The following is a 27,392-nucleotide window of genomic DNA, read 5'->3' on the forward strand; positions in this document are numbered from 1 at the left end:
GTACTCGTTGGAATTTAGAAGATTGAGGGGGGATCTGATTGAAACGTATAAGATCCTAAAGGGATTGGACAGGCTAGATGCAGGAAGATTGTTCCCGATGTTGGGGAAGTCCAGAACGAGGGGCCACAGTTTGAGGATAGAGGGGAAGCCTTTTAGGACTGAGATTAGGAAAAACTTCTTCACACAGAGAGTGGTGAATCTGTGGAATTCTCTGCCACAGGAAACTGTTGAGGCCAGTTCATTGGCTATATTTAAGAGGGAGTTAGATATGGCCCTTGTGGCTACGGGGGTCAGGGGGTATGGAGGGAAGGCTGGGGCGGGGTTCTGAGTTGGATGATCAGCCATGATCATACTAAATGGCGGTGCAGGCTCGAAGGGCCAAATGGCCTACTCCTGCACCTATTTTCTATGTTTCTATGTCTTACCAGGAAAGGTTGAGCAAGCTAAGACTTTTCTCTTTGGAGCAAAAGAGAACGAGAGGCACCTTGACAGAAGTGTATGATTGTCAGAGGAATAGATAGCGTGGATAACCAGCGCCATTTTCCCAGGACGGCAATGGCCAATACCAGAGGTCATCATTTTAAGGTGAGTGGAGGAAAGTTTAAGGGAGATATCAGAGGCAAGTTTTTTTTTAAACCCAAAGTGGTTGGTGCTTGGAACACATTGCCAGGATGGTGTTACAGGCTGACACAATAGGAACATTTAAGAGACTCTTAGATAAGCTCATGAATATATTAAAAAAATGAACAGTTATGGGTCATGTAGGGGTGAAGACAGAGAGTGATTGCAGAATAGGTTTAAATAGGTCAGCACATTATGGGCTACATTTTGAAAGGATTAGGAAACATAATTGCAGGAATTTCCCAGCAGATTTGTGCTATTGTGCACTTGCATTGCACAAAATGCCTCAATTTGAGAAGTCATATATAGAATAGAAAGTGTTTAAATTTGATAGAAGTGCTGTCTGAATTATAGTTGAATTCAAAGTCACAAGGCTACCTAAGAAATCATGAAAAAATTAAAACTCATGATAAATCAAATGGAAATGATATACTTTACCATTACACAAGGTGGTGCTGTTGGGCTGATCTGACAGCATACTTTAGACCTGAAAACTATTCACTCCTTCAGGGAAAAAAAATTATTTCAAATACCTTACTACCAAAGAGAATTGGGTGGCACAGTAGGCCAGCTGCTAGCATAATGCTATTACAGTGCCAGCAACCAGTGTTCAATTCCATGCTGTCTGATAGGAGTTTATACATTCTCCCTGCGACTGCTTGGGTTTCCGCCTACATTTCAAAGGTGAATGTGTTAGGAGGTCAATTGCTCACATGGGTGTAATTCAAGAGCACAGGCTCATTGGGCTGGAATGGCCTATTACTGTGCTGCATCTCCAAATAAAATAAAATGTTTGGCTATGAAGTTTAGCCTTAATGCTTAAAATTCAAAGTTAGTTCTTCAACAGGTCAATACCACTGAGCCAAAGAGCTGAGGAAGCACCAAACCATTTGAGGGCTATATTTGCTCTAGCTCAGCTCCATCTGCTATGGCCTCATCTATTCTTCAGGTTGGTACTGGGCAATAAATACTAGATGACCTAAAATCTATGAGCACATCTTAATAAGGAAGCAGGGAAAGCATTATTAGTAGAAGCAATGTCGCATTAGCAATTACACTGCAGTAATCATTCTTGGGAAAAAAAACAAAATAATTTCCTTTGGAAAGTTAAATTTTGACCATTTTATTAATTAAAACGGTTGTATTTATAATATATTTACAAGCATTGCAGTTACTTCCACTGCAACAGGAGTGTTGAGTACTGGACTTGCTAACAGTTCAGTGATAATTTAATGCATCCAAGTCCTGAAAACACCCTTACATTGCCTGTGGATATTTACATATACAGTAAAAATGCTAGCAAGTCAGTTCAACCCATCAGATCATAGAATTGAAGAGTTTCTGGTTTCCCTTTACTTCCTACAGAAGCTCCTCGCATTAAACCACAGTTCCATTTGCATGAAATAGATGTGATGCACTTCAACAGAAAACACTTCATGATTTAAAATGGAAAGTTAAAAAAGGCAACAAAATTCCAGGGATTCTTCCAAAGGAAAGCTTTAAATATATCGATGCAGTGAAAACAAGAAATAAATATCATTACATCTCAGTTCAAATATTGCAAATCACTGAAGAATGCCTTTTAAAAAAAAAAGGGTTTTGGGCAATTGAGCCACAAATCCATTTACCTTATTGGGTCTTAATGTCAATTTCAATTATATAAAGCAGCATGCAAACTGATGTCCTTCTAGAGGAGTCAGGAGCACCAATATGTAGGCTGCCACATAATGCAGGTGGATAACAATTGATCTCTGCCCAAAATGATGTGATAAAAAATATTTTTACATCTTTGTAATGTCTACTTGTTGATTATCTAGGAGGAAATCATATAATTCATATGACACCCTCTTAACACTAAAATAAACCCCAATGGAAGACAATTCCTCCACTTCAGAAATTTCAGAATAAATGAGTATTTCCTTACATGAATTGAACAACTTCAGCTCTTCCAAGTCCCACTAGATCACTCTTAACATTCAGGATCAAGCAGAGACCTACACTTAATGCATTTATTATTGAGATGTTGCATCTTAAGAACAATATGAAACCTGGAATTTAAGGAGGTAGCTAAAGACAACCTGCAGAAGTTGGAATGCACTGTAATGTAAGTTAATTGGGGTTCATTATCATTTTTGTTTCACTGAACATTAAAAAGGCAAAGAGAAAAGAAAACATCTTCTTCAGGAAAGAAAGAACACAAAGTGGAAAAGTCTTTATTTTGCTTTAACTTATATCATCCTTAAAATAGCCAACCCAATGCCATTTTGCAATGCATTTTTAAAAAATCTTAAAACCTCGCCCAATATCTTAAGGGAAACAGTTTCAGTTTCATGTTCCATATTGCAATGATACAATGATACAAACAAAAGATACCAAATGCAGAATATAAAAATTTTAAATATATTCCCAAAATACCTACCTAGAGAAGATTCAATGGTGTTAAAAACATCTTTCAGATGCTGGGTAACCATATATTTCTGTTCCCTACTAAAGAGACATTCATCCGTTGATATGCATTGGTATACTTGTCAGTGGGTAATGCAACAGAAATGATGCAAAATTCAAAAGTCAAATCAAAAATGAAATGTTTAAATCTGATAGAGACCTTCCCCATTTGTGTAGAACACCTATTATCCTTCTAGATGAAAACTGATAGAAGCAACGTGGGTTTATTTTTGGCAAGGTAAGGGTGGGCACGAAACTTATTTTGAATTAAGAAAACAACTTCCTTTTATGCTCACAGCGGTTACCAAAAACAAAATTCTTTTACATACTGAAAAGAGACCCCCCCCCGACCAACCCACTGACGCCAGAGATCGCTTTAAAACTCAGAAATGGAGAGTCAAGCTCTTAAACATAATAAATTAGTAATAATCAGGTGTATTCACATATATTCATATACACAGTTTTTATGTATATTTATACATACATGTTGCAAGTTTATCAAGGTTGCCCAGTGAAGTGCAGGTTATATGTAAACTACCGCTTTGTTATAATCAAAATTTAAAAAAAAATTTCTCTACAAGACCATTTAAAATTTCATACAATTTTGCCACCTTTACCAAGTTTCACCATTTAGGTCCCAGTATTTTTGTTCAAGGATCTTAAACATTCACACTCAGATGCTTCCTTACCCTAATACAAAACTGAAAAATAAGTGCATCTTGTGGAAGTCTGATACCCTAAAAGATTCTGTTGTAAGTTTGGGACTTGCAATCTGAATCATCAAAGTGCATGGTAAAAATTTTAGAGCTTCTCCCAATATTGATTTTAATTAAGCAGCAGACAAGTTTAAGAGGCATAGAATTGTAAATTACCAATACATTTCCCTTTAATCTTATCTTACTTTACACTAACTGTATAACCTTCTCGACTAAAAACACAGACACTTCAAATCACCTAGATACTTACAAAATATACACGAAAATTTAATTGACTATGTATTACTGAAGTATACAGGTTTTGTTATGAAAACTGTCAATGAAACTATCCAATTTTCTATAATTTTAATGATTATAGCTGGAGCTTATAGCGTCATTGATCAATAACATTGGTGCCTTAGATGTGCTGCTCAGATAGCAATGGTCATTACATTTATAAAAATTGTAATAATTGTTCAATGACGTGTATACAGTTGGTGGTGATACAATATTAACAAACTTCGCAAATGCCGCACGTTTACTCTGTATTTGTTTGCATCACATTCTTGCACATTGTGGTGTTACCTACTGACAAGCATACCATTGGGCTTATCTTCTGATATCATATCTTCCTAGGAAACCCATGGTTACAAAGTAAGCCATTCCATTTTTTTTAGTATATACACAAAGTGACAGATGGTCGACAGGCCAGACGCTGATTAATTAATGTTATTCGACTGCACCTTAAATCATTTCAGATAAGTTAGCAGAGACACTGCAGTTATTCCATGATTCAAATATTCTCAGATTTCAAGACAGCGAGAACTGGTTAAAAATCATTTTAGCAGATACGCAATCACCATTTCAATGTGTTACAATAGATTTTCATTCTCCAGACCCATACACCCTTTGATTTGATTTGAAGCAAGCAATAACCCACTTTCTATTGGGACAATGTTGGGTCTCACTGAGGCTTCTACAGCAACTATAAAATGGCTATCCAATAAAAAAGATACTTTCGAAAAAATAATCCGTTTTTAGTATGAGAAAACAAAGTTAAGGACTATAAAACTGAATGAAAATACCACGAGATCCAACAGCTGCGTTAACCTTAAAAGGCATAACAATGGTTAAAGCATCAAATAAGTTTGCAAAGTAACAGCAGAAATCTTCCACTGCTTAAAATAATTCACAGCAGTATGATCACAGCAATGTGCACACAGGGCTTGTCGACCCACAGTGAGATGAAATAAAATAAACATAGCAGCTTGTCAATAAATGTTTTAAATCGGTCCCGTAAGTTAGATCTATAAATCTATGGAAAAAAGGTGGGTATTCATGTTTGAGTTGACATTTTTTTAGAAAAGAGTCCTTGGTTAAGAACCTCTATTTACTCTGGCTTTCTTTGTGCCATGCATAATACAATAATTTAAATTATAAAATGTATCACGGTAGTCATAGAACACTGTTGCATTATGAAAACAGTAGCCTTGGACGCTGTCTTTAAAAAATAATTCAGGAATTGTTTGTTGAATTCTCATTACTTGGTGAACTTGAGGCTGAGGATGATGATGAAGAGGAAAAGTTCATCCTTGATACATCAGGAGGATTTGTTGCTGTGTTTTGTCCACTTAAGCTTTTTCGACAGACTGGACAAGTGTCATGCTAGGGTAGAAAAAAGAAATGTTTAATTAAACATGCATTAACATTTCCAGTGAAGGAGGCACATCCAAAATATTTTAATGCTCTCTTCCCCAAAACTCCACTCATAAATGCTGTTTAGATTACAAAATTTTTCCCATTCTTACTGCAGATTTGCAACATATTCTTTTGATTGTAACATTTTACACCAGCCCGTCTTCACTTCAGTAACTCAAAACACAAATTTTATTACAATTATTCTGGATTTCCATGATTCTTCTAACTTGCAAAATATATCTGAATTGCTACTTTAACTGGTATTAAAATGAACATAGGGGATAGGAGAAAGAAACAAAAAAATAAGAGGCATTGGAGGGGTATCAAAAAACCAAAAGGAATTCTGAGCAACACACAAAATGTTGGAGGAACTCTGCAGGCCAGGCAGCTGAGGAGTAGATTTAAAAGGTGGGCGGAGGGGAGAGAGAAACACCAGATGATAGGTGAAACCTAGAGCGGGAGGGATGAAGTAAAGAGCTGGGAAGTTGATTGATGATAGACACAGAAGACCATGGAAGAAAGAAAAAAGGGGGGAGGAACGCCAGAGGGAGGCGATGGGTGGGCAAGGAGAGAAGATGAGAGAGGGAAAAGGGGATGAGAATTATTGACTTTGTTGGGAGGGGAGCATTATCGGAAGTTTGAGAATTCTATGTTCATGCCATCAGGTTGGAGGCTACCCAAACGGAATACAAGACGTTGTTCCTCCAACCTAAATGTGGCCTCATCATGGCAGTGGAGGAGGCCACGGATGGACATATTGGAATGAGAATGGGAAGTGGAATTAAAATGGTTGGAAACCCGCTTGTCCTGGCAGAGGGAGCATAGATGCTTGGTTAAGCAGTCTCCCAAACTATGTCGGGTCTCACCGATATACAGGAGGCTACACCAGGAACACCGAACACAGTAAATGACCCCAAAAGACTCACGAATGAAGTATCGCCTCACCTGGAAGGACTGTTTAGTGCCTTGAATGGTAGTCCGGTAATGCCTCCCACACTCCCCCTTCACCATTTCCCATCCACTTTTCCCTCTCTCACCTTGCCCCCCACCCCCCCAAATCACCTCCCTCTGGTGCTCCTACCCCCTTTTCTTTCTTTCATGACCTTCTGTCTCTTTCACCAATCAACTTCCCAGCTATTTACTTCATCCCTTTCCCTCCAGATTTCACTTATCACCCGGTGTTTCTCTCCCCTCCCCCCACCTTCTAAATCTACTCCTCAGCTTTTTTCTCCAGTCCTGCCGAAGGGTTTTGGCCCAAAATGTTGACTGTACTTTTTTTCCCATAGATGCTACCTGACCTACGGAGTTCCTCAGCATTTTGTGTGCGTTGCTCGGATTTCCAGCGCCTGCATATTTTCTCGTTTGTGAAAAGGAATTTTGAGTAAGTTTTTGAATGCAGGGAGTGAGGTATCCAAGATAAGGAAATGAAATATAAATGTTTCAGCCATTGAGCTCTTGGCCCTAGCTCATTCAATTGATTAATGCGTAGATAGAGAAGGAAGAGCAGCAGTTTGGCGTTTATGAAGCATTCAGAGACTCCCAACTGTCCTCACAGCACACGTTGCTACCTCATCTATCCTTCCAACCTGTGCCTCAACTACGCATTCACATCCGCATTTACCTAAGCACCTTCCATCCCTCAGTACTACTAATCTCATTTCCTCAGCATTAATCCTATTTCAACTACCCATACTTCACCCTGAATTGACGTATGTTAGATTACTCTAGATTTCCCCCCCATTAAGTTAGTCCTCTCCAAGACCTATCCTTGGCCTTAACCATATTTCAACATACCCTATTTCATCCAGTATGGAAGCTATCTACTTCTCTTAATGATAGGCCCATCTCTCAACTTCACTATGTTTGGTTTCTCATTAGGCTGCTTATTTGCTTCAAATATTTATGCTTTTCCAGGAAAAGACAATGTTACCCTCCGTCCAACAAACTCAAATAGCTACCTAGCTTTTCAACCCTCCTCTTCTTCCTGGATTCTTTGGCAAGGACTTTCCAGCCTTCATCGATGACCCCTTCTCCTGTCTCCTGCTCTTTCTGGATTCATTGCTAATTGCTAACAAGACAACAACCGTCTCGACTTCACCACTCCTCTCTCCAATTCCAACCTCACTCCTTCTGACCATACTGCTCTCCACTCTCTCCGTACTAATCATAACCTCAACATCAAACCGGCAGATAAGGTGGCTGCTGTAGTAGTCTGGTGGACTGACCTCTACCTTGCTGAGGCCAGGCGACAACTGTCAAGACACCTCCTTTTATTTACCTAACAGGACCCCACTATGGTGCGTCAGGCCATTGCCCCCACACCATCAACAGCCTTATTAACTCTGGGCATCACCCATCCACTGCCGTCAACCTCACTCTCCACCTTCCGTTCCTACCTCCTACCCAAAATCCACAAACCTGCCTGTCCAGGTAGACCGATTGTTTCTGCTTGTTCCTGCCCTACTGAACTTAAATCTGCACACCTTGACTCTTATTTTCCCTATGGATGTCCAGTCCCTAAATACGTCTACCCCCATCAGGAAGGCCTCAAAGCTTTCAGTTTCATAGGAACATAGAAAATAGGTGCAGGAGTAGGCCATTCAGCCCTTCGAGCCTGCACCGCCATTCAGTATGATCATGGCTGATCATCCAACTCAGAACCCCTTACCTGCCTTCTCTCCATACCCCCGATCCCTTTAGCCACAAGGGCCATATCTAACTCCCTCTTAAATATAGCCAATGAACTGGCCTCAACTGTTTCCTGTGGCAGAAAATTCCACAGATTCACCACTCTCTGTGTGAAGAAATTTTTCCTCATCTCAGTCCTAAAAGGCTTCCCCTTTATCCTCAAACTGTGAACCCTCGTTCTGGACTTCCCCTACATCGGGAACAATCTTCCTGCATCAAGCCTGTCCAATCCCTTTAGAATCTTATACGTTTCAATAAGATCCCCCCTCAATCTTCTAAATTCCAAAGAGTATAAGCCTAGTCAATCCAGTCTTTCTTCATATGAAAGTCCTGCCATCCCAGGAATCAATCTGGTGAACCTTCTTTGTACTCCCTCTATGGCAAGAATGTCTTTCCTCAGATTAGGGGACCAAAATTGCACACAATACTCCAGGTGTGGTCTCCCCAAGGCCTTGTACAACTGCAGTAGTCCCTCCCTGCTCCTGTACTTGAATCCTCTTGCTATGAATGCCAGCATACCATTCTCCTTTTTCACCGCCTGCTATACCTGCATGACTGGTGTACAATGACACCCAGGTCTCGTTGAACTTCCCTTTTTCCTAATCGGCCACCATTCAGATAATAATCTGTTTTCCTGTTCTTGCCACTAAAGTGGATAACCTCACATTTATCCACATTAAACTGCATCTGCCATGAATTTGCCCACTCACCTAACCTGCATCCTCTTAGCATCCTCCTCACAGCTAACACTGCCGCCTAACTTCGTGTCATCCGCAAACTTGGAGATGCTGCATTTAATTCCCTCATCTAAGTCATTAATATATATTGTAAACAACTGGGGTCCCAGCACTGAGCCTTGCTGTACCCCACTAGTCACTGCCTGCCATTCTGAAAAGGTCTCGTTTATTCCCACTCTTTGCATCCTGTCTGCCAACCAATTCTCTATCCACATCAATACCATACCCCCAATACCGTGTGCTTTAAGCTTGCACACTAACCTCCTGTGTGGGACCTTGTCAAAAGCCTTTTGAAGATCCAAATATACCACATCCACTGGTTCTCCCCTATCCACTCTAGTAGTTACATCCTCAAAAAATTCTATGAGATTCGTCAGACATGATTTTGCTTTCACAAATCCATGCTGACTTTGTCCGATGACCGCTTTCCAAATGTGCTGTTATCACATCTTTGATAACTGACTCTAGCAGTTTCCCCACCACCGATGTTAGGCTAACTGGTTCATAATTCCCCAGTTTCTCTCTCCCTCCTTTATTAAAAAGCAGGGTTACATTAGCCATCCTTCAATCCTCAGGAACTAGTCCAGAATCTAAAGAGTTTTGAAAAATTATCACCAATGCATCCACTATTTCTTGGGCTACTTCCTTAAGCACTCTGGGATGCAGACCATCTGGCCCTGGGGATTTATCTGCCTTTAATCCCTTCAATTAACCTAACACCACTTCCCTACTAACATGTATTTCCCTCAGTTCCTCCATCTCACTAGACCCTTGGTCCCCTACTATTTCCAGAAAATTATTTATGTCCTCTTTAGTGAAGACAGAACCAAACTAGTTATTCAATTGGTCTGCCATGTCTTTGTTCCCCATGATCAATTCACCTGTTTCTGACTGTAAGGGACCTACATTTGTCTTAACCAATCTTGTTCTTTTCACATATCTATAAAAGCTTTTACAGTCAGTTTTTATGTTCCCTGCCAGCTTTCTCTCATAATCTTTTTTCCCTTTCCTAATTAAGCCCTTTGTCCTCTTCTACTGGACTCTGAATTTCTCCCAGTCCTCAGGTGTGCCACTTTTTCTGGCTAATTTGTATGTTTCTTCTTTGGAATTGATACTATCCTTAATTTCCCTTGTCAGCCATGGGTGCACTACCTTCCCTGGTTTATTCTTTTGCCAAACTGGGATGAACAATTGTTGTAGTTCATCCATGCAATCTTTAAATGCTTGCCATTGCATATCCACTGTCAACCCTCTAAGTATCATTTGCCAGTCTATCTTAGCTAATTCATGTCTCATACCTTCAAAGTTACCCTTCTTTAAGTTCAGAACCTTTGTTTCTGAATTAACTATATCATTCTCCATCTTAATGAAGAATTCCACCATATTATGGTCACTCTTACTCAAGGGGTATCGCACGACAAGATTGCTAACTAACCCTTCCTCATTGCTCAATACCCAGTCTAGAATGCCCTGCTCTCTAGTTGGTTCCTCGACATGTTGGTTCAGAAAACCATCCCGCATACATTCCAAGAAATCCTCTTCCTCAGCACCCTTACCAATTTGGTTCACCCAATCTATATGTAGATTAAAGTCACCCATTATAACTGCTGTTCTTTTATTGCACACATTTCTAATTTCCTCTTTAATACCATCCCCAACCTCGTTTTTGAACAACCAGTTCCCCTCCGCCACCACTCTTCTCCTTTTGGCAGAGCTGGTCCACACTCTCAATAATTTCTCCTTTGGCTCCTCCCACTTCCTTCAAACAAAAGGTGTAGCCATGGGAACTCGCATGGATCCCAACTATGTCTGCCTGTTTGTTAGCTACATGGAACAGTCTATGTTCCAAGCCTACACTGGTAGCACTCCCAAACTTTTCCTACACTACATCAATGACTGCATTGGTGCTATTTCTTGCACCCACGTGGAGCTTGTCGACTTCATTAATTTTGCCTCCAATATCCCCTCTGCCCTCAAATTTACCTTGTCTATTTCCAACAGCTCTCTCCACTTTCTTGATCTCTCTGTCTCTATCTCTGGAGACAGCTTATCTACTGATATCTTTTATAAACCCACTGATTCGCACAGCTACCTGGACTATTCCTCTTCCCACCCTGTTACTTGTAAAAAAAAAATGCCATCCCCTTCTCTCAATTCCTTCATCTCTGCCACATCTGCTCTCAGGATGAGGTTTTTCATTCCAGAGCCAAGAAGATGGCCCTCCTTCTTCAAAGAAAAGGGCTTCCCTTCCTGCACCATCAATGATGCCCTCACCCACATCTTTTCCATTTCACGCTTATCTGTCCTCACCCCATCCTCCCACCACCCCATCAGGGATAGGGTTCCTCTTGTTTTCACCTACCATTTCACCAGCCTCTGAGTCCAGCACATAATTCTCCATAATTTCCACCATCTCCAAGGGGATCCCACCACCACTCTTTCTGCATTCCGCACCGATCGCTCCCTATGCTCCCTCCCTTGTCCATCCACCCCTCCCCAATGATCTCCCTCCTGGCACTTACCCTTGCGAGCGGAACAAGTGCTACTGCTATCCCTACACTTGCTCTCTCACTACCATTCAGGACTCCAGAAGTCCTTCCAGGTGAGGCAACACTTCACCTGTGAGTCTGTTGGGGTCACATACTGTGTCCGCTGCTCTCAGTGTGGCCTCCTGTATATCAGTGAGACCCAACGTAGATTGGGGGACTGCTTTGCCGAGCATCTATGCTCTGTCCGCCACAAAAAGCAGTATCTCCCAGTGGCCACCCATTTTAATTCTACTTTCCATTCCCATTCCAACATGTCAGTCCATGGCCTCCTCTACTGACGCGATGAGGCCACACGCAGGTTGGAGGAGCAACAACTTATATTCCGTCCGGGCAGCTTCCAACCTGATGGCATGAGCATTGCTTTCTCAAATTTCCGATAATGGCACCCCGCCTTCACCACTCCCATTTCCCTCTTTCACCTTATCTCCTTACCTGCCCATCACCTCGGTCTGATGCTCCTCCCCCTCTCCAGCCTTTTAGCTCTTTCACCAGTCGACTTCCCAGCTCTTTGCTTTACCCCTCTCCCGGTTTCACCTATCACCTACTACCTTGTATTTCTTCCTTCCCTTCCTGGCAACTTTCTTACTCTGATTTCTCATCTTTTTCTTCCAGTCTTGATGCAGGGTCTTGACCCGAAAAGTCAACTATTTACTCTTTTCTCGCCTGGCCTGCTGAGTTCCTCCAGCATTTTGTGTGTGTTGTTTGGATTTCCAGCATCTGCAGATTTTCTCTTGTATGCTAACTAGTCCTGCTGAAATGTTCTATAAACCTCAATTCATCTGTGACACTACATTTTATAGACCTGTTACATCCAGACAGACAGGAATTTGGTATCTCTAGCGATGCCATGTTCCTGCCTAATCTGATTCTCACCATTCTATTTGTACAATTCTCATCAACACATGGTTTTAAGCATATTTGGTGCATGCCGGTTCTGGTTTTTTTACCGATCAATGCTATATGTGAACTTATTGCTTTAATTAACGAGGACCAAGAAAAATTTCACCCTCTCGTGACTCAAACAGACATGTGAGAACATGTACCACATGCTGACTAAAGACTGAACAAGCCTTTAAAACTGAATAGTCTAGATTCTCCTGCAGATCTGTGCTTGATGGCATAATTAAGATGTATTGATGTTTGCACATATAGTGGATTCTGATTAACTGGGACACATCGGGACCAGTACATTTTGATTCAATTAAGTGGCTCCCCCAATTATCCAAAGTTTCAAAGAAATTGTTAAAAAAGTGTTAAAAGGTAAAAGAATTTCAGTAAAATCCTATCAACTGCCCCATTAAAGTAACAAAATTCTACCCTAATCAAAAAAGTGACAGCCACATTCAGGAGGAGGAAATGATTTAAAAGTAAACAATGAGAGATCAGAATAATTAAACTGAAAACAGAGTTACACCATCACTGTACATGGACATTTATAAGGGCATTATACAAAAAATGGGCTTGTGAAATTTAATGTGGCTATCACCACCACTTTTGACAGAAGGGAAGAATCTACCTTCTACAATTCAGATGCACCCTGAATAACAGTAAAGACAAAAGCAAAATATCTTATTCTTGAAACTTAAATCTCCCATGACTGCTGATATTACAGCTACTATAATAACAGAACAGCACACACAGAATGTTGGAGGAACTCAGCAGGTCAGGCAGCAGCTATGGGAGGAAATAAGAAGTTAAAGTATCAATCTGAGATGCTTCATCAGGACTGATGCTCCAATGGAACTAGCTGTGATCATAAAGATGTCAACCAAAGAATACCAAGAGATAGACTGAAGCAGCCCCACATGTAATTCAATCCCAACAGCCGATAAATGTATGCACAAGTTGCTGTCAAGTGGCATAAGGCAGTATCAATTGAAATGAGTCACAGAACTGGATTATGCATTTGACAAGGTACCCCATGCAAGTCTTATTGAGAAAGTAAGGATCCAAGGGGAAATTGCTTTGTGGATCCAGAACTGGCTTGCCCACAGAAGTAAAGAGTGGTTATAGACAGGGCATATTCTGCATGGAGGTCAGTCACCAGTGGTGTGCCTCAGGGGTCTGTTCTGGGACCCCTATTCTTTGTGATTTTTATAAATGACTTGGATGAAGAAGTGGAGGAATGCGTTAGTAAACTTGCTGATGACACAAAGGTTGGAGGAGGTGTGGGTAGTGTGGAGGGCTGTCAAGAGGTTACAGTGGGACATTGATAGGATGCAAAAATGGGCTGAGAAGTGGCAGACGGAGTTCAACCCAGATAAGTGTGAGGTAGTTCATTTTGGTAGGTCAAATATAATGGCAGAATACGAAGGGTGACTGATAAGTTTGTGGCCTAAGGTAGGAGTCAATTTTAGAACCCCTAGCACATTTATTTTTCAACATAGTCCCCTCCTACATTTACACACTTAGTCCAGCTGTTGTGTACCTAATAAAGTGGCCACTGAGTGTATTTGACCATGCATTAAATTTCTTTTGAAAAATTGAATAAAGCAATACTTAAAAGGATATTATACAAATGCCTACCTTGTGAAATTAGTATGAATTAAGGATGAACAAAAAAGAAAGAAATGGGTCGACTTAAGTACATTTCGAAATTCAGTGGTGCTAGATTGACAGAAAAAAGAAGGCTTATTTCCCCAAGCAGGAATCAAGGAACAGGGGTACAGATTTATATTGGTAGATTCCTAGGAGTAATGAAAAATATTTTCATACAGAGAGCACCATGGGTCTTGAACTCACTCACTCCCTTTAAGGGTCATACAGTCAGAGACTATCAACGCATTTACAAAGTACCAGGAGGTGTATTTAATAAGCCATGAAACCACAGGCACTACTAGCAAGTAGTGGAACTAGGCTGCACAGGACTTTATTGAGCCACGCTGACATGCCTTCTTGATGGGAAGCACACAGGTCCCAAAAGACTGAAACATTAAGTAGCAGTGGAAACTTATGGGCAGAAATGTGATAACTAAACATAATACTTTTAAATTACGAGAGAATATTAAGTAGGTGTATAAAAGCAAAGAAGATGTAGGATTACTTAGCATGGGTAGTGAAAGCTTGTCAATTGCAGTGATCTGTGTGTGAGAGATACAAGTAGAAGGAGATGAGATGAATGAAGGCACAGGAGATTTTTAAAAAGCTGAAACTGTGAGATATAAGCACTATAGTTGCTGAAAATTTGAAAGTAAAAGAGAATGCTGAAATAGCCAGCAGATTAGGAAGCACTTAAGTTAAAATTTCAGGCTGATTACTGTTCATCAGTTCTGATACCAATTGGAAGGATTTAATATCCAAAATTATTGAATTCAGTATTGCAGCTATCAGGACTCAATACTTCCAGTTAGAAGTTACATTTGCAATCTGATATCAAGAGATAGGACAAGAAACAAACCAGGTTAATTATTTGTTCTTCCCAGTATCAAGCAAAAATCCAGCCAGTACAGCTTTATTTTTTCTGTACCCTAGCTCCCTTTAAACAAATTTAGTCCAGAACCTTTGATTGGAGTCAATTTCAGTTTTGAAAAATTGTAATGTATTGTACCTTTCATGTTTCCTTCATTCATGTTTTTAAAACTTGTTTCCAACTTTACTGCTAAATCGCGATCATATTTTATGATGTCTTCAGTTGGATACTTTCATTAGAAGAACATTTCTTTCTAAATTTTGCCAAAGAATGCTCTATCTATACAACAAGCGATTCTACAAATGGTGGAAGTCTTGAGGAACGCAAAGAAAATGCTGGAGGAACTCTGCAGCTTAGGCAGCATCGACAGAGGAGAATAGATAGCTGACATTTCAGACAAGGGTCTTGGCCCAAAATGTTTATTGTTTATTCCATTTCCTAGATGCTCTCTGACTTGTCAAATTCCTCCAGCATTTTGTGTGTGCTGCTCCCTTTATCTATATTGTTTCCTGAAGCATCAAGTTACAAAGCAATTTCCATCTCTGCATGCTTTTATTTTTAACAGTGGTCTCTGAGTTCACACAAAGGAATGGTCCATAGACAAGGCACTGAATCACATCAGCCCTATCTAAATCCTCAGCGAGGTACAGAAGACGTCAGAAGAATGGAAGAAAATAAGCATACAAAGTGCAAATAAAAACTGTATACCAATATAATGCTGCTGATTAATGACAAGGATACACATATAATGCTCTTTGCACATGTGCTTAAAACTACATTTATGGAGACTACAAATTCTTCAGCTCATTAATAATGTATTCCACTGTTTGATTATATTACAGCTCAGTGCATAAAAATGTGTAGAATAATGTAACCTATTATGATGGCAAACAAATCAAAACCAACAGTCAGTTTCAGTCATTTTTCATTCCATGCAGATCACAATAAAATTATACAAATTTGCTACTGATTAAAAAAAAATCTTGAACTAACGTTGCTACTTACCATTTCTAGCCAAGGTATTATACAATCATTGTGAAATAAATGGTTGCATGGGAGTTGCCTAACTGTTTCTCCAACACTGTAGTCTTCTTTACACACAGGGCATTCTACACCAGAACCTATCATCAAAGGAAAACAAATGACATTCAATTTGCTTATAATCCATGGCACAATGAAAACCACATTAAAGCAAATTAGCTGTCTAACTGAAACTGCATTTATAAACTTAATCACGTTCCTCAGGTACCATTTCAGGGGCTGTTTATGAAGCATTTTGGTTAAAGAAGATATCTAGTGACCTTAACATACATTAAAAAAAAATCACGGGAGAAAGTTGCAGTTTAAAGATGTGCAAAAAAAAACTGAGGTGGGAGTGGATGGTGAGAGGTGCATGAGAAAAATATAGGTGCTTTTAGAACTTGAACTCAAAATTTTTTTGTTAATTACAGATAACATTTTGAATGAGGGCAACTTTTTTCCATTTCTCCCAGTCAAAGCAACAATAGATTAAAAAATAGATTAAATAGATTAAAATCATGACATTAAGATCCTATGCAGAACTACATTTAATATAACCCATTTATGTCATTCAATTCAGGAAATCCAAGCTTATTCACACATAGCATTCAAAGGCAAAACAAGTATTGAAAAACCTAAATTATACAAGAACAAAACAGAAAGTAGGCCGATCAACCCCACTGCCTGCTCCACTGTTCAAATTGGTCGGGATTGACTGACCCTTCTAGAACTAACCTCAAATCCCTAAATTCTCTTAATAGCTAAACATTCTATTCAATGTAGACACCAACCAAGCCTTCATGACTCTCTAGGTGAAATGCCTCCTCACATCTGCCCTTAGATTCTGTAACCCAGCCAGAGGATACAGTGGCATGCATAAGTTTGGGCACCCCTGGTCAAAATTTCTGTTACTGTGAATAGTTAAGTGAGTAGAAGATGAACTGATCTCCAAAAGTCAAAGTTAAAGATGAAACATTCTTTTTGACATTTTAAGCAAGATTAGTGTATTATTTTTATTTTGTACAATTTTAGAGTGGGGAAAAAAGGAAAGGAGCACCATGCAAAAGTTTGGGCACCCCAAGAGATTTGAGCTCTCAGATAACTTTTACCAAGGTCTCAGACCTGAATTAGCTTGTTAGGACTATGGCTTGTTCACAATTGTTAGGAAAGGCCAGATGATGCAAATTTCAAAGCTTTATAAATACCCTGACTCCTCAAACCTCGCCCCAACAATCAGCAGCCATGGGCTCCTCTATGCAGCTGCCTAGCACTCTGAAAATTAAAATAAATGATGCCCACACAGCAGGAGAAGGCTATAAGAAGATAACAAAGCGTTTTCAGGTAGCCGTTTCCTCAGTTCGTAATGTAATTAAGAAATGGCAGTTAACAGGAACAGTGAAGGTCAAGTTGAGGTCTGGAAGACCAAGAAAACTTTCCGAGAGAACTGCTCATAAGATTGCTAGAAAGGCAAATCAAAACCCCCGTTTAACTCCAAAAGACCTTCAGGAAGATTTAGCAGACTCTGGAGTGGTGGTGCACTGTTCTACCGTGCAGTGACACCTGCACAAATATGACCTTCATGGAACGGTCATCAGAAGAAAACCTGTCTTGCGTCCTCATCACAAAATTCAGCATCAGAAGTTTGCAAAGGAACATCTAAACAAGCCTGATGCATTTTGGAAACAAGTCCTGTGGACTGATGAAGTTAAAATAGAACTTTCTGGCCGCAATGAGCAAAGGTATGTTTGGAGAAAAAAGGGTGCAGAATTTCATGAAACGAACACCTCTCCAACTGTTAAGCACGGGGGTGGATCGATCATACTTTGGGCTTGTGTTGTAGCCAGTGGCACGGGGAACATTTCACTTGTAGAGGGAAGAATTAATTCAATTAAATACCAGCAAATTCTGGAAGCAAACATCACACCATCTGTAAAGAAAGCTGAAGATGAAAACAGGATGCCTTCTACAACAGGACAATGATCCTAAACACACCTCAAAATCCACAATGAACTATCTCAAGCGGCACAAGCTGAAGGTTTTGCCATGGCCCTCACAGTACCCTGACCTAAACATCATTGAAAATCTGTGGATAGACCTCAAAAGAGCAGTGCATGCAATACGGCCCAAGAATCTCACAGAACTAGAAGCCTTTTGCAAGGAAGAATAGGTGAAAATCCCCCAAACAAGAATTGAAAGACTTTTAGCTGGCTACAGAAAGCGTATACAAGCTGTGATACTTGCCAAAGGGAGTGTTACTAAGTACTGACCATGTAGGGTGCCCAAACCTTTGCTTCAGGCCTTTTTCCTTTTTTGTTATTTTGAAACTGTAAAAGGTGGAAATAAAAAAGTAATCTTGCTTAAAATATTAAAGTAATGTGTCATCTTTAACTTTATGCCTTTTGGAAATCAGGTCATCTTTTACTCTCTTAGTTATTCACAGTAACATAAATTTTGACCAGGGGTGCCCAAACTTTTGCATGCCACTGTACATCAACTCTGTCTCTACAAAATCATAACTACTTTAAGAATTCTGTACCTTTCAGGATTTATTTTTCTAAACTCAAAATATGGGCCGAGTCTGGTTAACCTCTCCTCATATGACTGGTAATCCTTGTAATCATCTTTGCTGCACTCCCTCCATATAGCCAGTTTCTAGTTGAGAAATCGGAACTGTACACAGTATTTGAGATGCAGTCTCATCAGGGCTCTATATAAATGCAACAAGACATCTTTGTTAGTGAACTCTAATCTTCTTGCAACTAAGGCCAACATAGGCTTTGCTTTCCTAATTGCTTGCTGAGTCTACACGTTAGCAGTCAGTTACTGCGTACAAGAACATCCAGGACATAACTACCACATAACTTTCAGTCAGTTAGCAATTAAAAAGATACTTCAGTTCTCTACTAAATTGCATGACTTCATATTTTACTGCATTATATTCCATCATCCCTCTGATCGACATAATAAACCATTCACCTAACCTGTTTACATTCTGAAATTCACCTGCATCAATACAGTGGAGTAGCTAGAGGAGCTACAGTCTCATAGCTCCAGTGAGCAGGTTTAATCCTGACCTCAGGTGCAGTCTGAATGGAATTCACATGTTCTCCCTTTTATTGCCTGAGAATCTATGTGGTCCAGTTTTAACCAAATCCCTAAGACATGAGGGTCAAAAGGTTAATTCGCTACTGCAAAATTGCCCCTAATGTGTAGGTGAATGGTAGAGCCTGGGATCAATGGGAATAGGGGAGAATATACAGGATGAGTGTAAAATAGTTGCTTAGTGGCTCAAAGAATTTGTTTTCATGATTCTCTCCCCAAGGTTAAGTTTGCATCATTTGCAAGCTCAAATATTCTACATTTGATTCTTTCATCCAAAACACCGATACAGATTGTGAACAGCTAGAAGCCCAGCACAGATATCTACAGCACCCATTAGCCATAGCCTCGCATCCCAAAAGTGACCCATTTCTCCGATATCTTCGGTTCCATTAACCAATTTTCCATATTCCTCCACAATATATACTATGATACGGCATGGTAGCATAGTGGTTAGCACAACGTTTTACCACACCAGCGACACAGATTCACTTTCTGCTGCTGTCTGTTAGGAGTTTGTACGTTCTCCCCATGACCGTATGGGTTTCCTCTGGGTGCTACGGTTTTCTCCCACATTCCAAAGATGTACCCATTGGTGGGAAAATTGGGTCATTACAAATTGTCTCATGATTAGTCTAGGATAAATAGGGCAGGGCCAGAAAGGCCTATTCCAAGCTGTATATCCATATAAAAAATTAATTTAGTAATTTCTTTCATGGAATCTTTAAGTACCTTCTCAAAGTTCAAATACACATCTACTAGTCTACCCTTACCAGTCCATTATAATTTTTTTTTAAATTATAAAACATGACTTCCTTTTCATTAATACATTTGACCTATTATTATTTTCCCAGTGCCTTTCAATCATTTTGCCCGATGCCGGCCCCCTAGACCTGAGTCAACGTAGTAGTTTCAGTCATTTTCCTTACAAGTGATACCATGCTAACTGGTCTATTGCTCCTGGTTTTCTCTTGACCCATTCGTAAAAAAGAGCGGTGAAATTAGCTATGAATCTGTGGAATTGTTCTCAAATTTGTAGGAGCTTTTAACAAGCAGTTTTTACATTTCTCCTCAGCCTACTTTTGTATTCTTTCTTTCATTATCATTATCTTGACTCTCCCTTGCTGAATTCTTAAAACCTCCCATTCCTCATAATATTTCCAGAAAAAAAGTAGCAGATCTAAGTGAATTCCTGCTATCAAAGATAAACTTTAACTTTTCGTACATTACCACTACCAATCACTTTATCCCTGTTAAGACAAGAAAGCAAAATAATTGCTAAATCATCATTAGGTGTTTTGGAATTATACCTGGGCTATTACCTAATCAGTCATCCAATGACTAACTTGCCAATCTCATATCAAATGTATCCCTGTTGCAGAGTGTTTAGTTTTCAGGGACAGAATCACAAAGGGTATTCTCCCCAATTCAAGGAAATTATCTTGAACCATGCAGCTGCAGAATTCCACACCTGTTAAATGTCAAGCATATACTCACTGGCCATTTTATTAGGTCAGCTTGAACCAATCTGGCCATTCTCCTCAAACCTCTCTCACTAACAACACGCTTTCACTCACAGATTCACTGGATTTTTTTTTTGTTTCTTTTTGCAGCATTCTCTGATTGTGGGAGATTTTAATTTTCCGCACATAGACTGGGAAGCCCATTCTGTATAAAAGGGCTGGATGGATTGGAGTTTGTCAAATATGTGCAAGATAGTTTTTTGCAGCAATACATAAAGGTACCAACTAGAGAAGGGGCAGTGTTGGATCTCCTGTTAGGGAATGAGATAGGGCAGGTGACGGAGGTATGTGTTGGGGAGCACTTCGGGTCCAGTGATCACAATGCCATTAGTTTCAATATAATTATGGAGAAAGATAGGACTGGACCCAGGGTTGAGATTTTTGATTGGAGAAAGGCTAACTTTGAGGAGATGCGAAAGGATTTAGAAGGAGTGGATTGGGACAATTTGTTTTATGGGAAGGATGTAATAAAGAAATGGAGATCATTTAAAAGTGAAATTTTGAGGGTACAGGATCTTTATGTTCCTGTTAGGTTGAAAGGAAAGATTAAAAGTTTGAGAGACCCATGGTTTTCAAGGGATATAGGAAACTTGCTTTGGAAAAGGAGAGGGATCTACAATAAATATAGGCAGCTTGCAGTTAATGAGGTGCTCGAGGAATATAAAGAATGTAAAAAGAATCTTAAGAAAGAAATTAGAAAAGCTAAAAGAAGATACAAGGCTGCTTTAGCAAGTAAGGTGAAAATAAATCCAAAGGGTTTCTACAGTTATATTAATAGCAAAAGGATAGTGAGGGATAAAATTCGTCCCTTAGAGAATCAGAGTGGATGGCTATGTGCGGAGCCAAAAGAGATGGGGGAGATTTTGAACAATTTCTTTTCTTCGGTATTCACTAAGGAGAAGGATATTGAATTGTAAAGGAAACAAGAAGGGTAGTTATGGAAAGTATGACGATTAAAGAAGAGGAAGTACTGGTGCTTTTAAGGAATATAAAAGTGGATAGGTCTCCGGGTCCGGACAAGATATTCCCTAGGACCTTGAGGGAAGTTAGTGTGATAGCAGGGGCTCTGACAGAAATATTTCAAATGTCATTAGAAACGGTGATGGTGCCAGAGAATTGGCGTATTGCTCATGTGGTTCCATTGTTTAAAAAGGGTTCTAACAGTAAACCTAGCAATTATCGGCCTGTGAGTTTGACGTCAGTGGTGGGTAAATTGATGGAAAGTATTCTTATAGATGGTATATATAATTATCTGGATAGACAGGGTCTGATTAGGAACAGTCAACATGGATTTGTGCGTGGAAGGTCATGTTTGACAAATCTTATTGAATTTTTTGATGGGGTTACTAGGAAAGTTGACAAGGGTAAAGCGGTGGATGTTGTCTATATGGATTTCAGTAAGGCCTTTGACAAGGTTCCACACGGAAGGTTAGTTAGGAAGGTTCAAACGTTAGGCATTAATATCGAAGCAGTAAAATGGATTCAGCAGTGGCTGGATGGGAGACGCCAGAGAGCAGTGGTGGATAACTGTGTGTCAGATTGGAGGACGGTGTGTAGCAGTGTGCCTCAGGGATCTGTACTGGGTCCAATGTTGTTTGTCATATATATTAATGATCTGGATGATGGGGTGGTAAATTGGATTAGTAAATATGCAGATGATACTAAGATAGGTGGCGTTGTGGATAATGAAGTAGGTTTTCAAAGCTTGCAGAGAGATTTACGCCAGTTAGAAGAGTGGGCTGAAAGATGGCAGATGGAGTTTAATGCTGAAAAATGTGAAATGCTACATTTTGGTAGGACTAATCAAGATAGGACATACATGGTAAATAGTAGGGCATTGAAGAATGCTGTAGAACAGAGGGATCTAGGAATAATGGTGCATAGTTCCCTGAAGGTGGAATCTCATGTGGATAGGGTGGTGAAGAAAGCTTTTGCTATGCTGGCCTTTATTAATCAGAGCATTGAGTATAGGAATTGGGATGTAATGTTGAAATTGTATAAGGCATTGATGATGCCAAATTTGGAGTATTGTGTACAGTTCTGGTCACCGAATTATAGGAAAGATGTCAATAAAATTGAGACAGTACAGAGGAGATTTACTAAAATGTTGCCTGGATTTCATCTCCTAAGTTACAGAGAAAGCTTGAACAAGTTAGAAGAGCGGGCAGAAAGATGGCAGATGGAGTTTAATGCTGAAAAATGTGAGGTGCTACATGTTGGTAGAACTAATCAAAATAGGACATACATGGTAAATGGTAGGACATTAAAGAATGCTTTAGAACAGAGGGATCTTGGAATAATGGTGCATAGTTCCCTGAAGATGGAATCTCATGTGGATAGGGTGGTGAAGAAAGCTTTTGGTTTGCTGGCCTTTATTAATCAGAGTATTGAGTATAAGAGATGGGATGTAATGTTGAATTCATATAAGGCATTGGTAAGGCCAAATCTAGAGTATTGTGTATAGTTCTGGTCACCGAATTATAGGAAAGATATCAATAAAATTGAGAGTACAGAGAAGGTTTACTAAAATGTTGCCTGGGTTTCATCTCCTAAGTTACAGAGGAAGGTTGAACAAATTCTTTGGAGTGTAGAAGGTTGAGGGGGGACTTGATAGAGGTGTTCAAAATTATGAGGGGGATTGATAGAGTTGACGTGGTTAGACTTTTTCCATTGAGAGTGGGGAAGATTCAAACAAGAGGACATGGGTTGAGAATTAGAGGACAAAAGTTTAGGGGTAGCATAAGGGGGAACTTCTTTACTCAGAGAGTGGTAGCTGTGTGGAATGAGCTTCCAGTAGAAGTGGTTGAGGCAGGTTCTATGTTGTCATTTAAAGTTAAATTGGATAGATATATGGACAGGAAAGGAATGGAGGGTTATGGGCTGAGTGCAGGTCAGTGGGACTAGGTGAGAGTAAGAGTTCGGCACGGACTAGGAGGGCCGAGATGGCCAGTTTCCGTGCTGTAATTGTTATATGATTATATATATGGTAAACTCTAGAATATGAGCTTGAAAATCCCAGGAGATCAAGTTTCTGAGACACTCAAAACCACCAACCTGTCTAGGACCAACAATCATTCAACAATCAAAATCTCATAGATCACAGTTTGGTCTGAAAACTGCACCTCTTGACCTCTTGCATGCTCTTACGCACTGAGTTCCTGCTGATTACGTATTTGTATTAACAAGCAGGCATACCTAATAAAATGGCCACTTAATGTCTTATGTGACATATGTCAGCATCTCAATATGCATCAAGCTACAAATATTTCACCCTAAAAATCATGTTTTATTACTGACCACTCAAGTAATTTCACATTCCATCTTGCCACTTCAAGGCACCCTGCTCACATCATTTTATCAGTAGTGCAGAAGCATATAAGCATGAAAAGGAATGAGTATCTGGAATGTCGATTTCACATTTCTTTGTACAAATTAACAGTTTTAATCGATCTGACTACACGTACAAATGCTGTCCTGCAACCTCTCAAGATTCATTATGAAACCCAGTCACAAATTCAAGGCAGATGTCTACAGTTAAAGAAGGGATTTGCTTTATATACAAAGTGGAAATTTTTCATCATTAAGTGGAATGAGTTGGGCGGTCTGAATACATTATTTTTGGGCTCAAGTGTACTCCAGGAATAATTAATTGCCACAGATCTGTTTTCAATGAGTAATAGGAAAAATCGTATCATTTCAATAGTGGCGACAATTTAGGTGAATCACAATATGTCTCGCAGAGAAAAGAAAGGGAGGAAAAACATTGGCAGTACACAGAATTGGCCTGTTCTTTCCTCTACATCTGGCTGTCCTGCAGCTGACCATCCATGATGCCAATACAATTCTTCCCAGTTCTGTCTCTTCTGATATTGCTGCTACAATAGATATTGCACACTATTTGCAATTTTCAGACATCAACAAAGAGCACTGGTTACAAATTAAGTTAGAATTGGCAGTCTAGCCAATTCCACCAGACCCAATTATTTAATGGGCAATAAGCATCTTAATAAGGTGCAGCTATATCATGTTACATGACTTCACATGGATCCATTACAGCCTGAAAGAAGAGACTCACCAAACAAAATGTTCTCCTTCGAAAGAAAAGCATAAAACTAGTTATATCAGATTTGTACAAATCTCCCTCTGCATCGATTTCAGAGAACCCAGAGACAAAAATTCATCTCCTATTCCAATTTTGTGAACAGAAATAAAAATAAAATTGTATGACCTACTTGCATACCAACTGGAACATTGAATTCACACTAAGCATTACCTCTTGGGATTTCAGCATTAGGCCACCATCACAGACCAGCAGAAGATAACTGTTTGTATAAACTTCAATTCGAAAAGAAAATCTGAAGCTTTGCTCATAGTTAGATGGTGTTCTTTTCTTGGACAGAATGCTTTCAATACTTATCAGCACAGAAATAGGCCCTTTTCCCCCCACTAGCTGCAGCTGACCATCAAGAACCCATCATAAATTAAACCTACAGTGATCCCATTTTTTCTTCCCACATTCCCATCAACTCCTTCCAGATTGAGGATATTTAATCTACCAACCTGAATATTTCTAGGATGAGGATGAAATCAAGGGAACATACTTGCTCACCCAACACAGATTGCACCAGAAGTCAGAAATGGAATGCAAGTTGGTGTTGCGTGGCAACAAATCGAGCACTTTCTGCACTGGTTTTAGTGATACACCTTTCCACACAGTCACAAGGCATATTCATCAAAGAGAAAGGTTGATGGCCAACTAGTTCAAGTTTCAGTGTCTGTTTTCTCCTTCCAAAAAATTATATTCTTAAAAAAATATCTGAAACAACTTTCAAATATACCAAGGTCAAAAATGTATTTAATCCATTGCGTGCACAGCATTCAACTGCTAATCAGTTAACACTGTATTTGGTTCCAAAAAGTACTACCACTGGGAGCAAATAATAATGTGACACCTTAAAAGGAGGCTTATTTTGCACTTATTTTTCTCTACATCTCATCCAAGCCACTTAGATTGTGGCGATGAGTTCAGATTTCTATAGTTTAAATTTTATTAATTACCATGGTGAAGTTCACTAAATAGAACACAAATACATATCTGAACTTCCATTCGACACAGCAATGTTCATTTGCCTTCAGTAGTTTTCCCTATAGGCTATGCTAGATTCATAAATCAAAATCTGTCAGGTAATTGAAATGCAGTGGCATGAAGAATGCATGCTAATAGGCTGAGGAGTCACAAGTGTTCAGCAGTCGTTGCATATTCTAAAGGCTGGCATAAGCAAAACACAGAAACAACGTGCAAAATGCTGAAATGAAGGATAAAAATCTCTAATGCCCTAATAAATCAATACATATTTTATGGAAAGCAACTATTTTTTTCCAAAGGTTTTATTCTTCTCAACCAGCAAGCAACCTAATAAGATCTGAAGCAAGAAAAAAAAAATCAACTAATATTCAATTTAAAATTTTAAATCACCATGTTTATATTTTTCACCTGATTTCATGGTACATTCCCGACAAACTTAAACTAGAGAAGGAAATACAATGAGATGATGGAACTAATTAGAAGTATACCCACCTACATGTTCATCTGTTATTTGTACTGTGGGAAGTGTCTTGATTTTCTCTTTGTCTGCAGGAGGTGGGCCAGTATTTTCAAATTGATTCAACAACTGGAAGGAAACAGTTAATTTTAATCAAGCAATAAATTTTATTTTAATTATACATTAATTTTGTAACAGCAAGATCTAATTGCTTCACAAAAGCTGATTTAAGAAATCAGAATAACCGAAGCAAGAATTGAAACCACAACAAAATTTCAGGCTGTCAAAACTCCAAAAGCTCCACTTGTAAAATTTGTAAACAGGCATTGCATTCCTGGCTGGTCACACCTTGCTATTATTGTTCACAGCTACTCTACCTGTCTACCATTTTCTTTTGTGATTCAAGCACAAGAACTAGATCATCTCTATTTCATTAATTTGTCTTCTCCGTCTATTAAATGACAGTGATCTAATTAGGACTCGTCTTCCCAAAGTGTACTATAGAAGTTGTAGAAAACCTACAGCACAATACAGGCCCTTCAGCCCACAGAGTTGTGCCGAACATGTCCCTACCTTAGAAATTACTAGGCTTACCTATAGCCCTCTATTTTACTAAGCTCCATGTACCTATCTAAAAGTCTCTTAAAAGACCCTATCGTATCAGCCTCCACCACCGTTGCCGGCAGCCCATTCCACGCACTCACCACTCTCTGAGTAAAGAAACTTACCCCTGACATCTCCTCTGTACCTACTCCCCAGCACCTTAAACCTGTGTCCACTTGTGGCAACCATTTCAGCCCCGGGAAAAGGCTCTCACTGTCAGCACGACCAATGCCTCTCATCATCTTAAACACCTCTATCAGGTCAACTCTCATCCTCCATTGCTCCAAGGAGAAAAGGCCAAGTTCACTCAACCTATTCTCATAAGGCATGCTCCCCAATCCAGACAACATCCTTGTAAATCTCCTTTGCACCCTTTCTATGGCTTCCACATCCTTCTTGTAGAGAGGCGACCAGAACTGAGCACAGTACTCCAAACGTGGTCTGACCAGGGTCCTATATAGCTGTAACATTACCTCTTGGCTCCTAAATTCAATTCCACGATTGATGAAGGCTAATACACCATACGCCTTCTTAACCACAGAATCAACCTGAGCAGCTGCTTTGAGTGTCCTATGGACTCGGACCCCAAGATCCCCCTGATCCTCCACACTGCCAAGAGTCTTAGCATTAATACTATATTCTGCCATCATATTTGACCTACCAAATTGAACTCCATCTGCTACTTCTCAGCCCAGTTTTGCATCCTTTCAATGTCCTGCTGCAATCTCTGACACACTATCCACAACACCTCCAACCTTTGTG

At 39.7% G+C, this 27,392-nt stretch overlaps 1 protein-coding gene across 1 annotated transcript in view; it reads right to left on the bottom strand.

Moving 5' to 3' along the window:
• Positions 1-1,765: 1,765 nt before the first annotated feature.
• Positions 1,766-27,392, bottom strand: part of rnf126 (ring finger protein 126) — a 69,917-nt gene continuing 44,290 nt past the window's right edge. The window contains exons 7-9 of the mRNA XM_063032160.1: positions 26,063-26,156; positions 15,848-15,963; positions 1,766-5,426 (exon numbers count right to left, since the gene is read on the bottom strand). Coding sequence (XP_062888230.1) covers positions 5,277-5,426; positions 15,848-15,963; positions 26,063-26,156 — 360 coding nt within the window. The 3' untranslated portion in view covers positions 1,766-5,276. The remainder of the gene's footprint in view (positions 5,427-15,847; positions 15,964-26,062; positions 26,157-27,392) is intronic.

Source organism: Mobula hypostoma, chromosome 24 (assembly GCF_963921235.1).
Source record: "Mobula hypostoma chromosome 24, sMobHyp1.1, whole genome shotgun sequence".
Taxonomy (NCBI): Eukaryota; Metazoa; Chordata; class Chondrichthyes; order Myliobatiformes; family Myliobatidae; genus Mobula; species Mobula hypostoma.